The following is a 26,346-nucleotide window of genomic DNA, read 5'->3' as shown; positions in this document are numbered from 1 at the left end:
AAGTGAAAAAATGCAGCATGTAAATTAAACAACTGTGAAATAATAATGAAACCGTAAGTGCAAAGTTATAATGAATAACCTTCTAATGCTCTCAACTTGATCATAGTCATAGGCAATTACACTGGACACCGAAGCAATTATGCTGAACTGAAGAGGACAAACATCTTAACAAATTACTTATCACATACAGAAAACCAACAAAACTACATTCCCTTTTCACATTGCGTATAGGTACCTTTTAAAATTGTTGAATCTCAATAAAGAAAATACGTTAAATATCATCAACCCTAAAAGCTGGCACAGCAAGGTGACGCACGCCTGTAATCCCAACACTTTGGGAGGCCAGGGCAGGAGGACAGCATGAGCCCAGGGGTTCAAGATCAGCCTGGACAACATGGCAAAACCCCATCTTTACCAAAAATGAAAATGAAAAAATCAGCCAGGTGTACTGGTGCGCACCTGTAGTCCCAGCTATTCAAGAGGCTGAGATGGGAGGATCGCTTGAGCCTGGCAGGTCAAGGATCCAGTGAGCTATCATCATACCAGTGTACTCCAGCCTGGGTGACAGAGCAAGACTATCTCAAAAATAAAAAAAAAAAAAACAAACAAAAACTAAGAGCTTCAGTCTCACTGTAAACGATCCAGTGGTTTCTGAGTGGAATGCACATTCCAGTGTTAAATTACAGAGATAAATTACATCAATAATGCGGACTCAAGATGACTTTTTATAATTTGTTAAACTAGTTGAATTATAATATAAGTTAAAATACAATCAACTGCTGTAAAAATCATTAAGAATAGGAAATTTTATACTTACCAGTGTTCTAGAAGCCAAAGAAAAAAGTCAGTGCCTCTAGGAAATTAATCTTCCAAAGGCCAAAGAGACCAAGTATTAACTATATAAATATTATTTTTAAATGTAGTTAAATAGAAATTTAAACATACAAAGAAAAAAAAATACAGTATCTAACAACTTAACAAAATTTCTAAGAAAAACAGATTACTAAAGATTGAGGGTTGAGGCCCTGACTCGGACCTTCCCTTCTCTAGCCAGGCCTGAGCAGCCCCGCAACTCTCAGCCTCCTACTGATGTCGGATGTGAGAGCCTGTGCTTAAATAAGGTATCAGGCCTTACTGGAGACACTCAAGGAAAGATTGAACAACTATTTTTCCAGAGTAGAAAGGAAACTCATGCACCAGAAAGGCTGGAAGTATATGGCTGTGTAAATAACAGAATCTACTCAGAACAGTTTAAGGAATTTCTTGGGACCTCCAATAAACTTACAAAAACCTGCTTTTTGGACTGTGTTAAAGACCACAACAAAAGTAAAGTCTGAAGAGACCACCTGTTCAGAACACTGCTTACAGAAATATATTTAACTTTTAAGTTCAGGGGTACACACACAGGTTACACAGGGGAACTTGTGTCACAAGGGTTGGTTGTACAGATTATTTCATCACCCAAGTATTAAGCCTAGTACCCATGAGTTGTTTTTTTTGATCCTCTCCTTTCTCTCACCCTCCAAAAGGCCTTAGTGTGTTTTGTTCCCCTCTGTGTGTCCATGTGGTCTTATCATTTAGCTCCCACAAAAATATTTATTTATTTTTTTTTTTTAAATTGCTTAGACAGGGTCTCACTCCGCCACCCAGGCTGGAGTGTAGTGGCACGATCTCAGCTTACTGCAACCTCCACCTCCCCGGGTTCAAGCGATTCTCCTGCCTCAGCCTCCCAAGTACCTGAGCTTACAGACATGTGCCACCATGCCTGTATAATTTTTGTATTTTCAGTAGAGACAGGGTTTTACCATGGTGGCCAGGCTGGTCTCAAACTCCTAGCCTCAGGTGATCCACCTGTCTGGGCCTCACGAAGTGCTGAGATCACAGGCATAAGCCAATGCACCTGGCCTCCTACAAAAATACTTTTAAATGACACAAAGATTATCCAAGAGATTTCAGGAATATCATATTCAACAGAATGAAGCCCTGGCAGCCAAAGCAAAACTACTTGGCCAATCACAATAGGTAACTCCTGATGGACGGACTTTTGATGAAAGACTGCCAACAGCTGCTCCACTGGAAATGAGGATTCATCTGACAGAATTTCCTGGGAGCAGTAGCCACCCTGTTAAACCATCTGTCATGAGTTTGGCAAATGAAAACCACTGGAGAAACAAAACCACTATTTACCAAGAATAATTAAAACAGAAGGTCTTATTGTTCAAATAATAAGACACAACATTTATTGAGGCCTTAAGATTCTGCAGCTCAGTTACGTGATTAGAAAAACAACTGTTTCTTCAATTGTGGCTGTTAATTTTAAAACCAATTATGTCTTCAATCAGGTATGAGGATAGAAAAGTACCAAAAAGTAAAATTTCAGTGATATGGAAATAATCACTGAAAAAAAAATCGAGGGTGAAATATGGTAGTCAATCTTCTGCCCGGCCCTACCCACACCTACCCATAGACATCTAACACCATCTGACAAAGAGAATAATGAAACAAAAAATGTTAATCAGCCCCCAGTTCTACCACTATCTCTTCCTTTGTTTACCCTAGTCAATACTGCCAAATATAGCTTTTTAAACTATTTTGAAAGCAGGTTTCTACTAACCTGTAAAATCGATTAACAAGTCTCATTCGAATTGTGTAAAGATCAGTTGGATAAGCTACTACAGTACAGTACTTCGGGTATGTACACAGATCAACAGGGCCTGCAAAAGCTGCTGCTATATCTGTTAGGGAAGACAGGAGAGTTTTTAATCAATAAATCCATTGCCTTTAGTGGCACTTCTCTAGAAATCATTCATAAGATATGGCTACACTTAACATTACACACTAAATTAAAAGATAACCAATACAAAATGTAGAAAAGAACAGAAACCTCAATTATGCTAGTATTTTTAAATACCTTTATGAAAAAAATGGAAAAAAAATTTTCATCCTAAACAAAAAAAACTTACCAAGATTCAAAAGTTGATCTATACCACCGATAATTCTATCACATTCTTCATCTCTTGATTTCTGACCCCATTCACCAGCTTGTGGTTTATACAGCAATTTCTCTAGCTCATCTGATGTGACAGAAATACTAGCTCCTAATTCTTCAGGTGGATCAACTATATATACCATAAAAAACAAAGAGGGGAAGAAAAAAAACACAAAAAATAAATATATACTGTATTAAAATTCAGTTTTCAAAGCTTATAAAACTAGGTTATATCCACAGTCAAAAATAGAGTTCAAATGTGCAACTCTTTTAAAATTACTCACTGAGATCAACAGATTGCTTACATTCAGGTAAAAACACAATCTACCTACCCTAACAAATTAAAAATTAAAACTAAGAGTGCCAGTATTGCAGTTTTCAGTCTGTTTCTTCAAGGAGGCAAACTTAACCCCAAGGCCTCTGAAAACACAAATTGAACCTGACAATATTCAAAATTTTAAGCTTACATACAGTTAAAATTAATTTTTAAAAAGTCAAGTCAAAATGGATAAAATAATCCCACATGACAAATGGCTAATTTTCTTAAATTTTAAAGCTCAAATGAAACAGACTGATATTTTTTGAAAAAGGAGAAGCGGGTGGGGTGAATGACGCCTGTATTCCCAGAACTTTGGGAAGCCAAGGTGGGTGGACTGCCCGAGGTCAGGAGTTCAAGACCAGCCTGGCCAACATGGCAAAACCACGTCTCTACTAAAAATATAAAAATCAGCCAGCTGTGGTGGGGCACGCCTGTAAGCCCAGCTACTAGGGAGGATGAGGCAGGAGAATCACTTGAACCCGGAGGCAGAGGTTGCAATGAGTCAAGATTGTGCTATTGTACTCCAGCATGGGCAACAGGGCGAGACTCTATCTCCAAAAAAAAAAAAAAAGAGAGAGAAAGAATCTGAGGAAGCTGAGAATATTTTAGCTTATTGAATATCAGTTCTAACATAAAAATAAGAAATGTCATCTACTGTGTACTGACTACCAGAGCACATTCACAATGAGGGAACAAGGGCATTGGGAAGTGCCTCATTTTAACAGCTGCTAAATGGTGGAGAGAATGCTCATGGGAGCATTTCCTCTAGAACCATATCCGTTAAGATTCCTGCAAACATACACACAAGTTTTATACAGAGCATTCTTTGGGAATGCTCTTAACTTCAATAAAGTTGACCTATTAGAATTAACTCATATTAATTAACTCAGTCTTTTAGGTGAGAGATGGAAATTTTTTAAACATGGATGATAAATGATTCCTATAAGCTTATAATTCATGTTCTTGCAAAAAGAAAAAGGATTTCCATTTTATTTTCTGCATGAACATAGAAGAGATGTGGGGGAAGAGGGCGGATACATCCCACTGCCCTAATAAGCTAAAATGTGTATTTTTATACTGTAATTCACAGTTATGCTTTCAATATTTTATCCCATCAAAAGGAAAAGGAAAGAGGCTGTATGGGCAGGCAACATAAAGTGCTTTAAAAAACACTGGTTTATCAAAGCCGGGATATGAGTTCAAATCACATCTATACCACCTAACAACTATGACTTTGGGCAAGGGGTGTGGGTGGGTGTGTTGTGATAGGGAGAAAGTGGTGTGGGTATGGGTGTGTGTGTGTGTGTCTGTTTTAATGGGGAGAAAAGGGGTCTCACTATCTTGCCTGGACTGGCCTCCTCAAGTATTCTGGTGAATACTGATCAAGCCAAGCCACATGTGTGAAGAAACGACAGGAAGCCAGGAAAAGAACCAAATGAAAGATCTGTGATAACAAAGGCCTGATGCACAAAAGGGCCAGCAACCATGCCTGTTCCCCCCAGCCAGACTGAAAAGCTGCATGATTCATACAGCAATGGATAGACTGCATAAAAGGGTCTTGCCTAAGAAGTCGGAAGTAAATCAGTTCTAGGCTGAGCACTGCTCCAAACCCATCTACCATATCTTAAAAAGATAAAATTGCTTCCGACTAGCTTAATTGTGTGACAGAACAAAGTTTAACACTTACAGGAATACAAACATATACAGCACCCAACAAGGTAAAATTCACAGTGTCTGACATAAAATTTAAAATTATAAGGCAGGGGCCGGGCACGGTGGCTCAAGCCTGTAATCCCAGCACTTTGGGAGGCCGAGACAGGCGGATCACGAGGTCAGGAGATTGAGACCATCCTGGCTAACAAGGTGAAACTCCGTCTCTACTAAAAATACAAAAAACTAGCCGGGCGACGTGGCGGGCGCCTGTAGTCCAGCTACTCGGGAGGCTGAGGCAGGGGAATGGCGCGAACCCGGGAGTCGGAGCTTGCAGTGAGCTAAGATCCGGCCACTGCACGCCAGCCTGGGCAACAGAGCGAGACTCCGTCTCAAAAAAAAAAAAAAAAAAATTATAAGGCAGGTAATATATTAGGAAATACCCATAATGAAGAGATTAATCAACCAACCAGAATTGTCACATATGTTAGAATTAGCAAAGACATGTAGTTATATTACACATGTTCATTAAAAACATATATAGCCAGGCGCGGTGGCTCATGCCGGTAATCCCAGCACTTTGGGAGGCCGAGGCGGGCGGATCACGAGGTCAGGAGATCGAGACCATCCTGGCTAACACGGTGAAACCCCATCTCTACTGAAAATACAAAAAAAACTTAGCCGGGCATGGTGGCGGGCGCCTGTAGTCCCAGCTACTCGGAGCCTGAGGCAGGAGAATGGCGTGAACCCAGGAGGCGGAGCTTGCAGTGAGCCGAGATTGTGCCACTGCACTCCAGCCTGGGCAACAAAGCGAGACTCCGTCTCAAAACACACACACACACACACACAAAACATATATAAATGGAAGACATGAAACACAACCAAATCTAACTTTTAGAGATGAAAACCACAAGCAATAAGGTGAATACTGTAATACATTGGCTGGTGATAAAAGCAAATAAGACATTCCAAAAGAAAATATAAATATACAATATAAAAATATAAAAAGATTCAACACCAGGCATGGTGGCTCATGCCTGTAATCCCAGCACTTTGGGAGGTCAAGGCAGAGGGATCACTTGAGGTCAGGAATTCAAGACCAGCCTGGCCAACATGGCAAAACCCTATCTCTACTAAAAGTACAAAAATGAGCCAGGCATGGTGGCACACACCTGTAGTCCCAGCTACTAAAAAGACTGAGGCAGGAGACTCACTTGAATCTGGGCGGTGGAGGTTACAGTGAGCTGAGATTGCACCACTGCACTCCAGCCTGGGTGACAAAGCAAAACTATGTCTTAAAAAAAGAAAAAAAAAAATTTCAAAAGAGCACAGCATGTGTTATTCATTTCTGAATGTATATTATCATTGAGGGGAAAAAACTAAATCTTTTTTTTCTCATAATGGCTATTTCGTGCCTAACTTGATGTCCCTCAAACAGTAGGCATTCAGGACATGTGTATGAAACAAATATGTGATGTAATTATATGATTTACTCTGTAAGTGTAGCTAATATTTCAGGAAACAAATCAATAATAAGTAATATTTTCAAACATAAAACTAAAAAGATGTATATGGAACAAATTTTACACTAACATAGTGTAGACACAGCAATAAAAATTATCCTAATGAAACAGTAAAAGAAAATAAAACAAAAAACAAAACAAAACAAAACCAGAAAAGCCCCGAGATACAGAGACTATTTAAGGGAACAGAAGAAATTATGATACCCAAAACTAATGGATAACACAGTTAAAAATGAGTACAGAATCTGAATGTTTCTCAGCCAGGCTCGGTGGCTCACACCTGTAGTTCTACCACTTTGGGAGGCCAACACAGGCAGATCACTTGAGGCCAGGAGTTCAAGTCTAGTATGGCCACCATGGTGGCCACATGCCTATAGTTCCAGCTACTCAGCAGGCTGAAGCACGAGAACCACCTGGGAGGTGGAGGTTGCAGTGAGTCGTGATTGCACCACTACACTTCAACCTGAGCAAAGAGGGAGACTGTCTCAAAAAAAAAAGAAAGAAAGAAGAAGAAATTGAACATTTCTACAAAGACATAAAAATGACCAGTAAGCAAAGGAAAAAATGCTCAGTATCATTAGGCATCAGAGAAAGGCAAATCACAACCACAATAATACTTCCTATAAGTTAAAAAAACAAGTGTCCAGGATGTGAAAAAACTGGAATACACATACACTGCTGCTGGAAATGTAAAATGGTATACCTGCTGCAGAAAACCATCTGTCAGCCCTCAAAAGGTTAAACAGAGTTACCATGTAACCCAGCAAAGCCACTCATACATATGTACCCAAAAGAAAAAAGACTTGCACATGAGGTTCACAGAAACACTATTCATAGCCAATTAATGGAAGCAATCCAAATGCCCATCAACTGATAAATGGATAAATACAATGTGCTATATCCATACAATGGAATATTATTCATCAATAACAATAAATATCTTGGTTTCTAAATGCCATTCTCCAATGAAACAGGCCACGGCCACCGAAAAACTGCCTGATTCCACAGCTGAGGTAGGGAAACTACAAGGTGAGCCTTGAACACTGAATAGTGCCAGAAGCTATGAAAACACTCAAAAGGTGATTTAAAAGAAAATATCAAATGGACATAGGAGTCAACTTGAAGAGGTTCCCAGTGGCCAAATCTGCAATAAGGTAGCGACAAAATAATGATAACAATTGAGCACTGATTTTATTTTACAAAAATCTAAGTACATACTAATATAAATAAATGGGAAAGGAGAAGGTGTATCTTATAGTAGAATTCTAGTAAATGTAAGACAATGGAAAAAAATCATTATTTGAGGCAAGAATCATCAACGGATGCTACAATTAGTGAGTGGAAGCAGGATAAGAAACAGGATTATTTGCAACACATAAATATATCCCCATGGGACACTAATTACAATGGAAAAAGTATTTACTTCACACTGGAGAAACCTGACACATACCCCCTAAATCAAATTATTAAAGTTAACACTCAATTAATGGACAAATTGACATCATGTGCCTCCTAAAATAATGCACTGAGAAAGACACATTACTTATCTGACATTCTTGCCAAAAATGCAAAACCTAAATTTAATCTAGAAAAAACATCAGACAAACCCAAACTAATGGAAATCGTATAAAATAACTGCCCAGTAATCTTCAAAAGCCTTAAAGTCATGAAAGACAGTGAAAAACTGAGGGATACCAGATTAAAGAAGACTAAGATGACATGACAATTAAATCCAAAATGTGAAAGAATATTAGTGAAACAGACAAAATCTGAATAAAGTCTATAGACAATAGTATAATGTTAGTAATAACTTCCTGATTTTGATCACTGCAATGTGCTAGCTGTATAAGAAGGGAAATCTAGGTATTTAGAAAATCCTTGTACTATTTTTGTAACTTTAAGTCTGAAATTATCTCAAAATGAAGTTTTTTAAAGTGCTATAAAAAATGGAGAGTACACAAGCCAGGCGCAGTGGCTCACGCCTGTAATCCCAGCACTTTGGGAGGCCGAGGCGGGCGGATCACGAGGTCAGGAAATCGAGACCATCCTGTGAATGGTAAAACCCCGTCTCTACTAAAAAAAATACAAAAAATTAGCTGGACGTGGTGGTGGGCATCTGTAGTCCCAGCTACTCGGGAGGCTGAGGCGGGAGAATGGCGTGAACCCAGGAGGCGGAGCTTGCAGTGAGCCGAGACTGTGCGACTGCACTCCAACCTGGGCGACAAAGCGAGACTCCATCTCAAAAAAAAAAAAAAAAACTGGAGAGTACATATTGAAAAGAAGTATCAAAATGCAGATATTCCGAAATTTCCTTGAAAATTATAAATAAAAAGAGAAAAATACCAAAGGATGTTAAAAATCAGTAAAAATACTTACATAAAGAAAGCTTGGTGGTGAACAAAATGGAAGCAGGAGATATAGACTACCCTTTCAAAAAGTTCAGCAAAAGAGAAATAATTCAGTAACAAAAATGCTTGATGAAGTCAAATGTAAGGTATAAGAGACATATTCAAACCTGAATGGAGAAAGGTAGGAGGAAATTAAAATTGTTGAAGGGAATGAGCTAAGTGTAGGTACCAGGCCCTTGGAAGGCAACAGCAGTGGGATGGTAGCACTGGAGAACAGGCTGGCTTTAAATAGTTGTCTATGTCTCACAGGAAAAGAATAGAAAATCCATAATAAGACAACTTGAGGTAAGGCAGAAGACAGATGGAAGTCAAGTTTGATCTTTTCCTTGAAGGAAGACCAATGGTAAAAGATTAAGAATGAGGTAGGAAAACTAGACGCTACATAAAGGATTTACGTTTTTTGGATTTTTTTGTTGTTGTTTTTCTGAGATGGAGTCTCGCTGTCGCCTAGGCTGGAGTGCAGTGGCCGCGATCTCAGCTTACTGAAACCTCTGCCTCCCGGGGTCAAGCGACTCTCCTGCCTCAGCCTCCCAAGTAGCTGAGATTACAGGCACACGCCACCATGTCCGGCTAATTTTTTGTACTTTCAGTAGACGTGAGGTTTCACCATGTTGTCCAGGCTGGTCTCAAATTCCTGATCTCAAGTGATCCATCTGCTTCGGCCTCCCAAAGCGCTGGGATTACAGGCATGAGCCATGGTGCCCAGCCAGGAGTTAAGTTTAATGCAGGGTTACATGAGAAATGACAGCAAACTACTAAGGTACAGCCAAAATCAAGCTGGAATCTAAGGTCAAGAATTAACAAAACAGATAAACACAATGCTGTTGTCTTCTTTCAGTAAAGTTCAGTTACTGTAATGTGAATATACTGATCGTAGAATACAAATGCGTTTGTTCCATGTGCACTGGCAAATGCACATATTATAAAAATAAAATATTTTCATTATTTAACAAATATATATACCATTATCAGGAATTGGTTCCATGTCCCATGGGCTAAGTTTTTCAATTTCAGTATTATCCCACCTGTTAAAAAACAACAAATCTCTGGTTAGCCTTTCATGAAAACAAAATGTGGATAATAGGTATCCATTATAAAAGTAAAAGATACAAAATATGAAAATTAACCTCACTGCAGCAATACAATTTTAAATATTAACAGTAAATTTTTTTAAGAAGGATATATTATTAAAATAACAGGTTTAAGAACAAAACCAGAAATCCTATGCAGCCTGCACCCAAAGTGAACAATAACTCAAAGACAAGGCATGAAGCCTTAAATTCTACCACAGCCACAATCAGTGGTTTTTATTCCATTGCCAATGAAAAGGCATCAAAGGTTTATTTGAAGAAGATTAATGATATAATATCTGCTTCTGAACTAGGACACTGACAATACGAGGCAAAGGAAATGTTGCTACAGAAATAGTTCCAGGGAAGCAAGCAGAACCTGAACCAAGGGGAGTACTAGTGAATAGGAAACAAAGGGTAGGTGCATATCTGAGAGACATTTCAGGTCAGCCTGACATGACTTAATGACAGATAAAAACCATGTTTTTTTTAAAAACCAGAAATGTATTATTCATACAACAACCTACCACACTGAATTATTTGTAAATGATCGTTTTCATCTGTATACAAACCTAACAACATAACACTGGAAATGACTATCAGGATACTGTGGTTGATATGGCTCTTGACTTAACACTGTTCCAAACCACCAAGCATCATCAATAATAGAGCGGAATCTGTCACCTAGGAGAGAAATGATCAAGTCTGAGGCATTTCTCTGCTAACATTCATTAACATTTTTTAATCTACAAAATACCATATGATACAGATAAAAAAGAAGCCAAAAGTGCAATACAAAAACAGGCAAGCAGAGCTCCTAAACAAACCAAGAAAAATATGGAATAAAAAAATTAACATTTAGATTAAATGGATTTCTAGATGTATTCAACAACTCTAAGACTAAGACTTCAACCAGTGAAATAAAGTGCACTAGATCTGTGTTTAGCATTCATTACAATACAAACATGAACTGCTGTAGTAACTATATCTCTTCCTTCTTACCCTTCCCACCATTTACAAAACAAAACCAATTAAAAGAAAGAACAAAAGTCACCTATCCAGCACTGATGATTCTTCCGTATATAGATCAACAATTCTTTTCTCAAGGGAAGTTTTATAGAAACAAATCAAAATTAAAGCTACAATTTATCCCCAAGAAAGAATATAATATACCTGGCAAACAGTCTTGAATAATTAAAGTATGCTTACAGTGAATTCTTCAAAGGTTTAAAAAAAATAATGCCACAACTACTAGACCTACATGTTTTACAGTCTTTAGTATCTTTTCAAACGTATGTAAACATGAGTTTTACATATATTTTACTTCAAAATCACTTGAAACCATAGCCCCTGAAAGAAATCTAAGGAGACTGTTATAGCTTTAAACTTATAATTTGAGATAAACCATACTATGATTTTGTCCAAATCTCTAATACCCTAATTTAACAAACATTATTACAATTGAATGTAATAATAAATTATTGTAATAAAAATCAGCTGCCTCAATTTTGAGAGGCCTAATACAAAAACATGTTAGAAGAGAGTGAGTTTTTGATATAAAAAATTAAGTGTATATTTTTCTTGCTATTTACCTAATACTAGAAGATAATTTCAGTTTAGATAAAAATATTTCTTCATACAAAAACAACCCTTTAAATAAAAAGGAGCCTTAAAAAATTAAGTTTTCTCATAATAAAAGTGTCTTTTCTATGTTTTTGCTAGCTGATCACCCTGGTAATCTTATGTTAAGGCTTTTCAAATAAACCTACTTTGGCCTTTCAAGAGAAGGATTAAAATCCACTGCAAAAATGAAAACAAGCAACTTCTTCTTGCCATACTACTCAAATTTCAAGCAAAAAGGTAAGAGCAAAAATGGGGGAGCAAAATGAATTAAAGTGTAGTATTAACACGTCTGGTCCAGTAATTTCTCAACCAAAAAAAAACTAAAACAAAAACCACTAAATTACAGGAGGCATTTGGGACTCCATCTCTAGTTTAACTGTAGATAATTCAGTTTTTAAAAAATTTAATGGACATGTTGGCAAAAATGAGAGCCTCTTTTTTGCTCTCATGGGGACTGAAAAATCATAATAGCTGGGAAACTTTAAAGTTATTTGGAACACAACTATACAACCTGCTAATGTTGCTTCATGTTATTTTTGTGGCTGTATGTTTTTCTTCAAGAAAAATTTTCTCTTCATCTACTCCCAAAATAATCCTGATCACTTGTGTAGATATTACCAGGACAATAATCTACAAAGAGGAGCCACATGCCCTGACAATCTTTCATGTCAGATGAGGATGATGAGGGACTTTATCTAAAATTTGCCGCCTTGTAGTACCCACAGAAAAAGGTAGCAATGGCCAGATGTGGTGGCTCACGTCTGTAATTCCTACACTTTAGGGAGGCTGAGGCAAGAGGATTGCTTGAGCCCAGGAATTCAAAACCAGCCTGGGCAATATGGCAAGACTCTGTCTCCACAAAAAAATTAAAAATTAGCTGCACATGGTCGTGCACACCTGTGGTCCCATCTACTCAGGAGGCTGAGGTGACAGGATCACTTGAGCCCAGGAAGCTGAGGCTGCAGTGAGCTCTGATTGCACCACTGCCCTTCAGCCTGGGCAACAGAGCAAGACCCTGTGTTCAAAAAAAGAAAGAAAGAAAGAAAGAAGCTGCAGTAACTAGAAAGATCAATGTCTTAACATCATTTATGAATGTGTACACCAGATGACACAGCCTGGGTAGAACTTAATATTTCCAACAAAAATCCAAGAACTGATAAAAGAATGAACCATCCTATTTCTAACTCAGTAAACAGGCTCCCAGGATAGCATTCCATACCGAACATATATTTGTACACCTGTGAAACAGGTACTACAGTTGCTATTACCACCCAGCCTAATGACTTCATTCAATTATCAGTTATATCCTGAGATTTATAATCTACACAACTCTGAATTAGTGAGCCCTCCTTAAATGATCACCACAAAAATCACATTCGAGTAATTTAGTGCCTACATTGAGGTACCAAAATTACTCCAATGTGTAATTTTACTAGAATGGGTAAAATTACATTGAGGTAATTTTAGTTTTTTAATTTTTCTGTCCACCTATACATTACATGGTTATAAAGTGTAAGTGTATATGCATTTTTTATTTCTTAACGAAAGAGTGTCAAGTCTTCTCATTTAAGTCTACACTGTTATGATATACTTGGGTATACCAGAACATTTTCAGTGTGAAATCTGAAATTATTTTTCAGCCTTCTGATCATTCTAGATCCTGGTATACTTGTGTAAATTATACCAGTGTTACATCAAAGATAATTATATACAATATAGTACAAGGAAGTCTGAAAGGAAGTATGTCTACTCTAGCCTATAGTCAAGGAGTGAAAATAATCTTTTCCAAATGTCATGAACCAAAAGAAGAAAAGTTGCTTGTCTAAAAAGTCTACATAATCGGGCCACACACGATGGCTCACGCCTGTTAATCCCAGAACTTTAGGAGGCAGAGGTGAGTGGATCACGAGGTCAGGAGTTTGAGTCCAGCCTGACCAACATGGTGAAACCATGTCTCTACTAAAAATACAAAAATTTGCTGGGCATAGTGGCACGCACCTGTAATCCCAGCTACTCAGGAGGCTGAGGCAAGACAAGCACTTGAACCTGGGAAGCGGAGGGTGCAGTGAGCTCAGATCACGCCATTGCACTCCAGCCTGGGAAACATAGGGAGACTCTGCCCGCCCCGCCCCCCGCCAAAAAAGTCTGCATAATCAGTAAGTACCAAGCGTTAAGCAAAATATATTTATAGGTCACTTATAACTCTTCCAGAATTTACATGTTTGTATACACTATAAGAGTCCCACAGCCAAAAAGTTAGACCAATAAAACATGAGATTAATTTTTAAGGGTATATAAAACTTAGTAAGGATAGACTTACAAGACTGCCAATTCCTCTGTCTTGCTTCATCATAAAACTGACGCAATACAAGAAAGTCAATAACATCTGGCATATCATGATATCTAGACAAAAATTTAAAAAATTATTAAACTCTCTACATAGCTGGTTATATAGTCTAAAAGCAACACTGTCCAAAAGAAATATAATGAGATCTACAATTGTAATTCTCAATTTTCAACCAGCTATATTTTAAAAGTGAAATTTTTAAAAAGCAGTAAATTTCATACCATATTTTAAATACATTCAAAATATTTAATATGTAATCAAAACGATATCTTACATATTTTTCTTCATAACTAGTCTTCAAAATGCAATGTGTACATTCACAACACATTCATTTCTTTAAAAAAAAAAATGTTTATGCCTCATAATCTGCCAAGTCTCATTTAACACATTCAATTCAAATCATCCACATTTCAAGTGAGCAACAGCCACATGTGACTAGTGGTAACCTTATTAGGTGTAGGAAATTATTTATTCCGAATTTTTTCAAAAACAAAGGGCAGAAAAAATTTGGCCTGTATGTCAGAAATCTCCACCTATGTAAGTGGCATGAAAACCACATAAAACAGACTGCCCACACTTAACCATAACTGTGACATGCCTACTATGACTTCAGGGTGGGAGATGGGTTTCCTAGCCGTCAGAAACTCAAGCCACATCTTAGGCTATCCACAGTGCTCTACTAGTTACCCTGGAGTTGAATGGGAAGGGCATCCTAATCATTACATCAGCAAAATGGCAAATTTAAATTTAAATAATTCCATTTTAAAAAATAATACATACCTAATAGAGAAAGATTTGTCCATAAGTTTTCCAGTTGCTGGATCTATAAATGCTAGTTTGAGGCAACAGAGTGTAGGGGGCCCAACTTCATATCGTATTCCAACTATTTTAACCAATTCTTGATCCTTTAACAGACATTTTTTTTAATGGTTAAAATAAAAGCAATTCCTTAATACTATAATTCTCCACATACTGTAGTAAACTCATAATTTAGGGTTCCAAACCAGCAGACAAGTTTAATCAATATCATTAATTACATTCAATTTTGCTAAAGTTAATCTCCACATATTTAATACAGTTTCTAATACAAAGAACATCCTTTAGAAAATACACTATTAAAAGTGTAAGACTGAAAACACAAATCTCTGATTAGCGTAATATCTAACAACAACCGCTGTTAAAAATCTAACATATTTCCTTCTGGCTTTGTTTTGGAAACAGGGTCTCGCTGTTTTGCCCAGGCTGGAGGGCAGTAGCACGATCACGGCTCACTGCAATCTCAAACTCCCGAGCTCAATCAATCCTCCCACCTCAGCTTCCCCAGTAGCTGGGACTGACTACAGGTACAACACGCCACCACACCAAGCTACTTTTTTATTATTTGTAGAGACAGAGTCTCCCTATTTTGTCCAGACTAATCTCGAACTCCTGGGCTCAAAGTGATCCTCCCACAACAGCTTCCCAAAGCGCTGGGATTATAGGTGTGACCTGCCACACCCAGCCAATGCACATTTCTATTTATATGGTTTTATATTATGCAGTGAAAATGTGTAAGCATTCTACTTATTCCTAAGTGTTCTTCAAAATCCTGATATTAAATTTCTGCCTAATACATTAAGTAATATTTGTTGAGAATCTACCATACACTAGACCTCTTCTAGGCAGTAGGGACAGGACAGTAAACAGGTGAAAGTCCCTACCTGGATGGAGTATCCATCAAATGGATTTGCCATAGTCAACCCTCCCCCCAATGTCTGCTTCTCTGATACTAGGAATACAACAGATCATTCATCCACTTATTCACTGAACAAATGTTATTATTATAATGTACCAAAGTGCTAAGTATAGTTCTCATCATTCACAGTAGTTATGTTCTATAAAGTCACCTAGAACATGAAAATACTAAATCGGTGCTACAGAGGATATACAGGGATAGGATCCTGCAAAATTCTGGTCCCAACACTGTAGTAAACCAGTGTGTACATAACCTGGCTTTATGTGTTTCTGTTTAAAGGTACCTTATTTAATATGTTGTTGATCTGCAAACATTTAACTCATACCTGAATAAAGCTTGTCTAACACACTTTCTCCATAAGGCACATCTCAGCCTTCTAGCACTTAAGAACATTAGACAGCATGTCAGCACTATGCTTAGGGGCCATTTTAAAAATCAAAGTGACCACAAAAAGCACAAAAATAGAAAATATGTGGCACTGAACAGACCATGAAAAGGACACTTGTTTGCAGTGCGAGAGCTAAAAAAAGAAGGCAGAGCAACACCTTGTTCAACCTCAACTGGAAACATGCTCATCAGGCAAGTCAAATTTTTCACCACCCTGAGCATGTACAGAAATGACCAAAAGGCTCCAAGAATACTGTTTTGGGGATTACAAATAAAGCAAGCACGCAGTTCACAAATACAGAATCCAAGAATAATGAGGATGGACTGTACTTAGGTAGACAGTCCTAAGTTAAACAGACATAAATAAAACCTCAAATATATATAAAGCCTAACTCACAGAAGCAGTCATTAAGTTGAATAGGTTAAAAACAGCTATCTTTGTTAAAATAATTAGTATTTTCTTCATGCTCTAAGTTTTTAAAAGTATCAAAATGTGTAGAATAAAAATATAAAAAATAAAAAACATGTGTAATACTACCCCACAGATCATCACCATTGACATTTTGATGTTTTTCTTTTGATTGGCTACAAATGTTTTTACAATTTTGCTACCACAACCAGAAATACAATTTCACGTCTCATTTTTCCTATTAGTAATACACTGTGTAAATGTATCCATCATTCATTCCACAAATATTTTTCAACCTTCAAGTACAAGATGGGCTGTACATAGTAAGTGATTGTGTGAATGCACCATGATTTGGTTAATTCACTACTGTGGAATATTTGAGATTTTTTTTCCAGCTTTGTTTCTGTAAACAGTGAGTGAACTACAATACTCATGTATTTACAAGCATTTCTGTTTGTTTTCCAAATTACCACAAGAGTAAAATCACAGAATTAAAAGTTCCAAATATTTTTCAGTTTCAACTCCTATTGCCAAAATATCCCCTAGAAAGCCTGGACCACTTCACACACCCCACCAGCAATCTGAATAACTGTTAACAAACCAACATCCTTGCCACTTGCTAAAATGTGGAATTCTTTCTTGAGCTAAAAACAAACAAAATCACAAAATTGGCTAAGTACTGAAAAGGTAAAATTATTATTTCCTTATTTTAATATCCATGAGGTAAACCTTTCTTCCAATTTTTATTTCTTCTTTTGAAAACTTGCATTTCTCCCTTTGAAAATCTGTCTTGGGTACATAAACATTTTTAATATTGATAATATATATATTGCCAAGCTGCCTTTCTGAAACTCTAGGTTGTTGCATGTAACGTTTTACATACCAATCAGCAACATACAAATTTTGCCCACTGACAAGTCATTCCCACAGGATCTTAAGGTTTGCTTATAGCAGAAATGTTATCAAGTAGGAAAGAAAGTAATAAAAAATGTTTCCAACAGGTTTTTAAATAGATTTGTAAATAATTTAACTATATATGTGCTAAAATGTTTAATGATTTAATAATGCCATCGTCCTACCCTAAGATCCATTTTTCTCCATGGCTCCTTATTAGGGTTCAGTTCATAAATATTATTTCTTCTCACAGCCTCAATATAAGCTTCATGACCCTGTCGAAAATATATTACCTACAAAAGGGAAATATGCATTTAAAAATTAAGAGCAATATAAATTTTACATTCCATATTTGTGTTTTTAAATTTGTGTTACTCTCACCTCATCACCCATTTGAGGAACAAAAGGAGATTTTCTAAGTGTGGTGTCAGTAATCCAAACTGGAGGATGAAATTCATATAAATGCTCCATATTTCCAAGCTCTCCTGAAGTCATTCTCCGCAAATTCTACCACGGGGAAGAGAACAAAGTTTCTTAGGTTAGAAAGGGGCGTGCACTCTTTGAATGAAAAATAAAAGAAACTTCACCATTCAGAATGACTGTTTTTGCCATGTCCATCTAATGATTCATTTTTACACAGCATATATATTTAGTTTTTACATAGGAATATATCACTTATAAAAAGCACTGTAAATCTACCTAACATTTTCCTAGTATCATCTCCTAAATTTCTCATTGATTCTCTGTGCTATTTTACATCCCATTTTAGTGGGCTAATACCCAACCTAAATCCTCTTTTACGCATAGCCTGTTCTGCCAAGACTCCACTGCGAGTATGACCACAGGCTAATCATCACAGGGAGTCTCCTCTTGACTGTAGGTTGTAAGACTGGTGATTGTAAAATATGCCCACAAATCCCCTGATAGTTCTCTCCTCTTCAAGAAGTGGAAGTCTCCTCCTCTTAAGTGTGGACTACACTTAATGACTCACTTCTACCAAATATACTAAAGCAGATGAGATTATGTGCAACTTCTAAGACTAGGTCATAAATAGCACTGGGGCTTATCCCTGCCTACTGTTGTATCATTCACTGTGAGGAAAATCATAACGACACTCAAGCAGCCAGCTAAGGAGAGACCTGTGTGGCAAGGAACTGAGGCCAACAGCCACAGGAATAAGCTCAGAAAGAATAACGTCCAACACTCATCAAGTCCTCAGATGACTGCAGCCCCAGTCAACATGTTGTAACCTCATGAGCCAAAATCACCCAATTAATCAGCTCCCAATTCCTGATCCACCAATACATGAAATACGCAATGTTTGCCATGTAAACACCTAAATTTTAGAGTGGTTTGTTATACACAGCAATAGATAAACACAATGACTTAACATCTTTTAACAATGACTACCTGCTTGAAATCAGCACAGTGTACACAAATAAATAGGGATGATATGACAATGAAGAGACAAGTACGAAGACACACATGTAAAATGAAAATGGTAAACGTAGCAATAACACATACAAAAAAAAAAGCACCTTAAAATTCCTTGAAGTCTACTACTAGTGTTGAAATTGACAGGAGAAAATAAGTGTTGCTGTGAGATTCTGAGCAAAATAGAGCTTTCTCTTTAAGTTTCGGATTTGGAAAGGTTTAACTGTCAAGCCCACTACTCAGAACAGTGGAGGTGGAGAAGTGTTAATAATAAAGTAGCGTGGCCGGGCACCATGGCTCACACCTGTAATCCCAGCACTCTGGGAGGCTGAGGCGGGTGGATCACTTGAGGTCAGGAGTTCGAGACCACCCTGGTCAACGTGGTGAAACCCTGTTTCTATGAAAAATACAAAACTTAGCCGAGCATGGTGGTGTGTGCCTGTAATCCCAGCTACTCGGGAGGCTGAGGCAGGAGAACTGCTTGAACCCAGCAGGCGGAAGTTGCAGTGAGCCGAGATGGCACCACTGTACTCCAGCCTGGGTGACAGAGTGAGACTCCATCTCGAAATAAATAAATAAATACATAAATACATATATACATACATACAAATAATTTTTTAAAAGTTTATGTGTGACTTCATGAAGTGCATCAAAGTCAATCACAAAACAATATAACAATCATTTAAACCAACAGTCAAAAGCCTCTGACTGGAATGTATCTTTTTCATTATTTAGTTTTGATATATTAATACTAGATCCTGGGGAAGCAACAATGAGAGATAAAGAAGCATTCCTGGCCCTCAAGAAGCTTACAGTCTACTGGGTAATACAGACACTGAATGAGCAATTAAAAGTACAATACAGAAGGAGCTTATGTTTGGGAAGTTAACCTCTTAATGGAGGGATGAGACTTAGAATCTTTTTTACTGTTATCCTATATATTATTAAGAAGGCATAGAAAGCTTAGGAAACAATTACATTAAAGCAACATTTGAGACATGGTAAAGCTGAGGGGGAAAACCACAGCTTCTGATTTGATAAAGATAACCTATATTCTAGTCCAAGACTTTAGGTACTCTCAGAAAGTAACTAAAACTTTATTTTTACTTATCCATCTTTGTTTAGGTACTTAAACCTGAAATTAAGCCAAAAAGCATAATATGAGACCCCAGAAAATTCACATCCCACTCAACCAACCCAGAGTATTTACAATTTAAATGGGGCAAAAGATTTCAGTAGTACTAACAGCTCAGGGAACATGTTAATCAGAAAACTGGGCTAAACACGATGTATTTCAGAAGGTGTTTAAAATTATTTGTATGATTTAACCTCGCCAAAACAAGCTTGCTAGTTTAAAGACGCCTTTATACCAACGCTTCACATCATCAGTGAAAACTATTTATCAAGAGGGAGCAATATGGGATACAAAAGCATGAACCAAAATTTCACACTAAATCTTTTAACATTAATGGAATTTCAGAGTGAGTAAATATGACTAAAAATTACAGCAATGGCCAGACACAGTGGGTCTACACCTGTAATCCCAGCACTTTGGGAGGCTAAGGCAGGCAGATCACCTGAGGTCAGGACTTCGAGACCAGCCTGGCCAACATGACAAAACCATGTCTCTACTAAAAATACAAAACTTAGCCAGGCATGGTTGCGTGGGCCTGTAGTCCCAGCTACTTGGGAAGCTGAGGCAGGAGAATCACCTGAACCCAGGAGGCAGAGGCTGCAGTGAGCCAAGATGGCACCAGTGCACTCCAGGCTGGGCGACAGAGACTCCTCTCAAAAAATCAATCAATCAATCAATCAATCACACCGTTGGCACAAAGCACTGCTTTGTTTTAAAACTGCACATGTGTTTTGTCTCAAAGACCTTAATCGACACCCTCAATGACAGCACTCTTACAAATGATAGCCAACTGTAGGTTCTTGCTGTGGTTTCTCTTCCGTGTAACTGTGTACATCTTTCTCAGTATCATAGTGAACCTTACAGTAAACTGCCTCTCCAGCATTCCTCAAATTATTCTGTTCATAGTGAATTCAGCAAGCTAAAAGAATCATGGAATGATTGCTACAGAGATGGTCCAGTGTTTGAAGAAGATCTGTGAATGTTTCTTCTAAATATATGATGTCGGCTCCAAGTATCAGGTCAAAATCTCTACGAGAAAAACTCCCCAAATTCCTTCCCCAAGTCAACTCCTTAACAAAAGCTCTGGGTTGGATACAAGGAGGTAAACTGCCTTGACCATTCGATTTACAAAATTCTAATGCTACTTTTCGACCTGTGATAGTCACATGAGCACCCAGCAGGGCAGCCACTATGCCTATCAGCCCTATGCTAGCACCCAGTTTCACTGCGAGGCAGCCCAAGAGCGCCACAGCTCCCATCTCCAGATATGTGGAGAAAACCATGGCCACATCCCAAACCACCGCAGCAATTCCCAGTTGTCTCTGGGACTGTCCTGCTGGATCTGTGTCATACGATTCACAAAGGTGGCAAGAGGCTTGTGGAATTTCTGCAACCCCAATCCCACGGTCTTCTCATAGGGCACCAGGGCCAATCTGCCTGTACCCAGCCCTCTGATCAGACCTGCGCTTAGACAGGATGTTAAAGGTTTGAGATAATCCTGCTTTTTGACACATCCAGAAACATGCAGTCATGGCAGTTCCATCTCAAGACTAGAAGTGAATGACACTGGTGGATGCCAAGTCTCTCGAGGAGAGACCAGGACCCCAGTCCTGCAAAGGACTCCGCATCTGTGAATCAAAGGCCTCCCCTATAAGTCCCACTAAATCTGCCCCCACCCAACCCTCCAAAGGACTGACAGATGCTCCCTTCCTTCCCACATGCCCCAGAGCTCCTGCTATCCACAGGGGTTGAGAGTAGGAGATAGGGGAGTCCACAGTGCCCTTCAGAATCCCCAATACACACAGGGTGTCTGCTGCACCCTGGGAGTGCAGTGAGATTCCCGAAGGAGGGCTGACAGCTCGACCAGCCCAGCCCCAGAGCACGGCCCAAGACACCCAAGGCACCACCATGCCAGTATCACGATAAATGTTAAAACAGTATCTGAAATAGGGTAAAGCTGGGGTATCACAATACATGCTTTTTTTAAAAAAACATTTTTCTTACCTCTTTCTTGGGCTTATTTTCTTTCTTTCTCTTTCGTCTTCTTTTTGGAGGAGATAAATTCTCAGTAGATATTTCATCTTCTGAACTACTACAAAATCGAGTAACTCGTCGACGACATGATGTTCTTAACGGAGGCTGCAAATTGATGCCCGCATCAGCTGTCCAATCGGAGTATCTAGATGAAGAGTCACTAGAAAAGGGGAGTGCTTTCAGTTGAATGGAACCAGAATATAAGCACTGATAGCAAGTCAATCATATAAAATTGAGGGAACAGAGAGAGAAGAAAAAGGAAAAGGAAGATACCAGAAAGATTTAACTTGAGCATTCTCCCCTCACTACCAACAAGTACTGAAGTGACTGAAAATCATAACAAAGAGAGAGAAAAAGAGAAATCTTCACTAACACTAGAAATGAAGGAAGGATATAAGCCTGAAAAAAAATTTTAAGTATACTGTAGATATATTTCCTTCAAGGAAATAAAACACAGACTTATGGAAACAGTAAGAATCATACAAAACCCCAAAAATAGGCCCCACCATTACCCCCATGTTGGAGGAAGCTGACGTATAGACCAGGAATTCCAACTGGAATCACAAGCCATCAATGAATACACTGAGAAGCTAAAGGGAAGCATAGCTACACCAAACTGAAAGCCCTAAGTAGTCAGTTTCTTCCCAAGAAGAGTCTCCCTGTTATGACAGAAATCTAAGAAAGAGACTAGTCCTAGCTACACCTTAGCGAAATCAGAGTCAAAGAGGAAACTAGTTATAGAAAACTAGTCCCTGGTCCACTACTAGCTTCACCAAACAGAAATAATAATAAAAATAAAGGTCTCTACTTGGGCCAAGATGGCCCAACTTCAACCAACCACACACCTTTTCATCTGTATCAAATACACACATGAACACATTACAAAAAGGTATTAGAAAAAGAGCTTGTTTATAAAAATTATAAGAGGATCTGTTTTAGATAAATAAAATTCAAGAAAAGTTGAATTAGAAGATAATGAATGAAGACACGGAAGGTAGAACAGTGGTTGCCAGGCACATGAGGAAGGGTAAAGTGAAGAATCGTTCTTTAATTGGTATAGAATTTCTGTTTTCCAAGATAAACAAGATTCTGGAGACTGGGTGCACAACTATGTCAATGCACGTAATAGTACTGAACTGCATGCTTTAAATGGTTATGATATTTCTGTTAAATTTTAAAAAAGATAATATATTATGTTCTTAAAAAAAAATCATTCTAGCTCCTTATCATAATGAAGTAAAACAAGACAAGAAAGGAAGCAGACAGTATGTGATAATGGTTTGGACCAATACGGTACCAATAAAAAAAAAAAAGAAAGACGATCTGAGTGATATTCAGGAAGGAGAATTTTCTAGCCATGTTATGGATAGGTGGACAAGAGAGATTAAGGTCTAGTTTTCTGGGTTGAGCACTTGTTGAGATGAATGAAGGTGACACGCACCAAGATAAGAACCAGAAGCTGACATTTTGGCTCCATGAAATTTGGATCTCAAAACTAACAAAAATTCAACACATGCAGTAATAATGAATATACTTGTGGTTTTACCACACATACTTTAGATACTAGTCTTTTTAAGTGCGGCCAAGATTAAATTTATATTTTCAGTATGCGTGTTCAACAGCGCTGGGTCAACTGCCTAAAGTCAACAAAAAACTCCTGAAATACTTCTACAGGAACAGCTGTTAATCTAGTTTTTTTCTCCTTTTAAGTGTATTAAAAACTGTTCCACAGTTCCAAATTCTTGCCTCTTAAATAAAATTCAAGTATGATTCCATCCAAGGCTATGACTAAAATGCTTAAAAGATCACAACAATTAAAAATAGATACCTTGAACTTTCGCTGTAACTTTCACTTTTTCTATCACTTCTCCATTCATCCTCTTCCGAAGAACCAGAACCTTCACTTTGATCACAGGAAGTCTCCTAATTTGTGAAGGGGGGAAAAAAATCTTGATCCCTGAAGTTAAATAACACATGTCCAGAAAAAAGCTGTACACAATCCTCCCCAATAAGATTAAATCATCTAAGAAAAATGAACAGTAATCAGTAAAAATATAATTAAGCTTAAAAAGCAAACTTCTTCACTACATACATCCCTTTCTTATCAAAGCATAAGACAAAAAGAGAACATCCATAAGATTTATCACTACCACCATTAGCAAAAAAAAGTGATACAATGGGCCATTCTGAGTAAAGTTAATAAAAAATCAATGTAAATGTTTTCCATTTTGGACTTTAGCTATTCTGATAGGTGTATCTAATTGTTTTAGTTTTCAATTTCCTATGACATATTTTGGTAGCTTTTCATATGGTTATTTGTCATCTGTTTATCTTCTTTGGTGAGGTGTCTGTTAGATCTTCTGCCCATTTTTAAATTAGGCTGCCTTCTTATTGCTTGGTTTTAAGAGTTCTTTATATATTGTGACTATAAGTCTTTTATCAGATATAAGTTTTATGAATATTTTCTCCTGGTTTGTGGCTTATCTTTTCATTCTTTTAATAGTATCTTTCCCAGAACAGTAGGTTTTCATTTCAGTGTAATCCAAGTATTTTATCTTTTTTCTTTCACGATTGTGCTTTTGATACTGTATCTAAAAATGTCAATGCCACATTCATGGACACATAGATTTTGCCCTTTGTTATCTTCTAGAAGTTTTATGGTTCTTTTGTTTTACATTTACATTAAGCTTATGATCCATTTTGAGTTAATTTTTGTGAAAGAACTGGTGTCTAAGATTCGTTTATTTTGTATGTGAATGTCCAGTTATTCTACCACTGGCTGAAAATAATAAATTTGTCCACCAAGTTCTCTTTGCTCCTTCACCAAAGATCATTTGAATATATTTGTGTCAGTCTGTTTCTGGCCTCTTTATGTCATTCCATTGATCTGTTGTTTCACCAGCATCACTGTCTTGAAAATTGCAGATTTACAGTAAGTCTTAATGCCAAGTAGAGTGTCAGTCTTTCAGTTTTATTCTTCTTCAGTGTTGTGCTGGCTATACTGCATCTTCTTCCTCTCTATATAAACTTGAAGAATTACCTTGTCAGTAAAATTAATTTGCTGGGATTTTGTTTGGGATTGTGTTGAATCTACAGATGATGCTGGAAAGAATTTTTTAACAAGGGTGTGGATCAGCAGGAACTCTCATTCATTAAGGAATGCAAAATGGTACAACCACTTTGGAAGACAGTTTGGCACTTTCTTATAAAAGTAAACATAATAAGATCCAGCAATCACACTTGATGTTTACCCAAATGAGGTGAAAAATTATGTTCGCACAAAAACCTACATCCAGGTATTTATACCAACTTTATAATGCCAAAACTTGGAAGCAACCAACACATCCTTCAGTAGGTAAACTGATAAGCTATGATATATCCAGACAATGAAATATTATTCTGTGCTAAAAACAACTGCTATCAAACCATGAGAAGGCATGTAGTAAATGTAAATGCATATTCATAAATGAAAGAAGCCAATCTGCAAAGGCTACTAGTTATGTGATTCCAATTACATGGCATTTTACAAAGATAAAACTTGGAGACAAAAAATCAGTGATTGCCAGGGGCTGCTGGGAAGAGAAAGATGAACAGGTAGAGAACAGAGGATTTTTAGGGCAGTAAAATCATTCTGTATGATATTATAATGGTGGATACATGTCATTATAAATTTGTCCAAACCTACAGAACGTACAACTCCAGAAGGGAAACCTAACAAACTGTGGACCCTTGGTGTGATAATGTGTCAGCCTAGACTCACTGACTGCAAATGTTCCACTCTGCTGCAGGATGTTCAAAGTAGGGGAGACTGAGCATGTGACCAACAGGAAAAAGATAAACGACTGACGGGAGTTCAGGGGTATGGGTGGGGGAATGAGTAAGTGTAGCACAGAGCATTTTCAGGGCAGTGAAACTATTCGGTATAATACTATTATGGTAGATATGTAACACTGTGCATTTGTCAAAACCCACATAACCATACAACACAAAGGGTGATTCCTCCACCCCATGTAAACTACAGAATTTAGTTATAATGTAATGATATTCATTTTAACAGCTAGAGCTTGAACTAACTCAAAAGGTTAATAGGAGAAACTTTACAGGACAGACAGAGTACATAGGAACTTATTGTGCTCTTAAAAATAAAGTTGCTGTGGGTTTTTTTTAAGTCAGTAAAGAGAAAACAGGGAAACAAGACTGTCTGATTCCTATAATCCTAACAGCTGAAGCCTTCTTTAAGTTCCGGTCATGGATTCTAGGCAGATATTTTTAAATTGAGATATCAACTTTTCTTGTAGCATTACCATTTATATTAGGTGTATCTACAATGGATAATGAAAATGCCATTAAGAATCAAAAACTGACCAAGCAAATTTCTTTTTTTTTTGA

The 26,346-nt window shown here is 37.6% G+C and overlaps 1 protein-coding gene and 1 pseudogene across 2 annotated transcripts in view; both read right to left on the bottom strand.

Moving 5' to 3' along the window:
- Nucleotides 1-26,346, bottom strand: part of BRWD1 (bromodomain and WD repeat domain containing 1) — a 124,338-nt gene that overhangs the window by 23,834 nt on the left and 74,158 nt on the right. For both annotated transcript variants that reach the window (XR_003309752.2, XM_023191687.2), the window contains exons 22-31: nt 23,786-23,880; nt 21,928-22,117; nt 17,736-17,861; nt 17,540-17,647; nt 14,710-14,834; nt 13,903-13,985; nt 10,532-10,643; nt 9,853-9,914; nt 2,964-3,119; nt 2,615-2,735 (exon numbers count right to left, since the gene is read on the bottom strand). Coding sequence is in view for 1 of the 2 variants with exons in the window: in XM_023191687.2 (XP_023047455.1) it covers nt 2,615-2,735; nt 2,964-3,119; nt 9,853-9,914; nt 10,532-10,643; nt 13,903-13,985; nt 14,710-14,834; nt 17,540-17,647; nt 17,736-17,861; nt 21,928-22,117; nt 23,786-23,880 (1,178 nt within the window). In the remaining variant the exon portion in view is untranslated. The remainder of the gene's footprint in view (nt 1-2,614; nt 2,736-2,963; nt 3,120-9,852; nt 9,915-10,531; nt 10,644-13,902; nt 13,986-14,709; nt 14,835-17,539; nt 17,648-17,735; nt 17,862-21,927; nt 22,118-23,785; nt 23,881-26,346) is intronic.
- Nucleotides 20,697-21,833, bottom strand: LOC111527036 (annotated as a pseudogene).

Source organism: Piliocolobus tephrosceles, chromosome 19 (genome assembly GCF_002776525.5).
Source record: "Piliocolobus tephrosceles isolate RC106 chromosome 19, ASM277652v3, whole genome shotgun sequence".
Lineage (NCBI taxonomy): Eukaryota > Metazoa > Chordata > Mammalia > Primates > Cercopithecidae > Piliocolobus > Piliocolobus tephrosceles.
The sequence above is the reverse complement of the archived record's forward strand: the minus strand, read 5'-3'. Positions and strand labels throughout refer to the sequence as shown.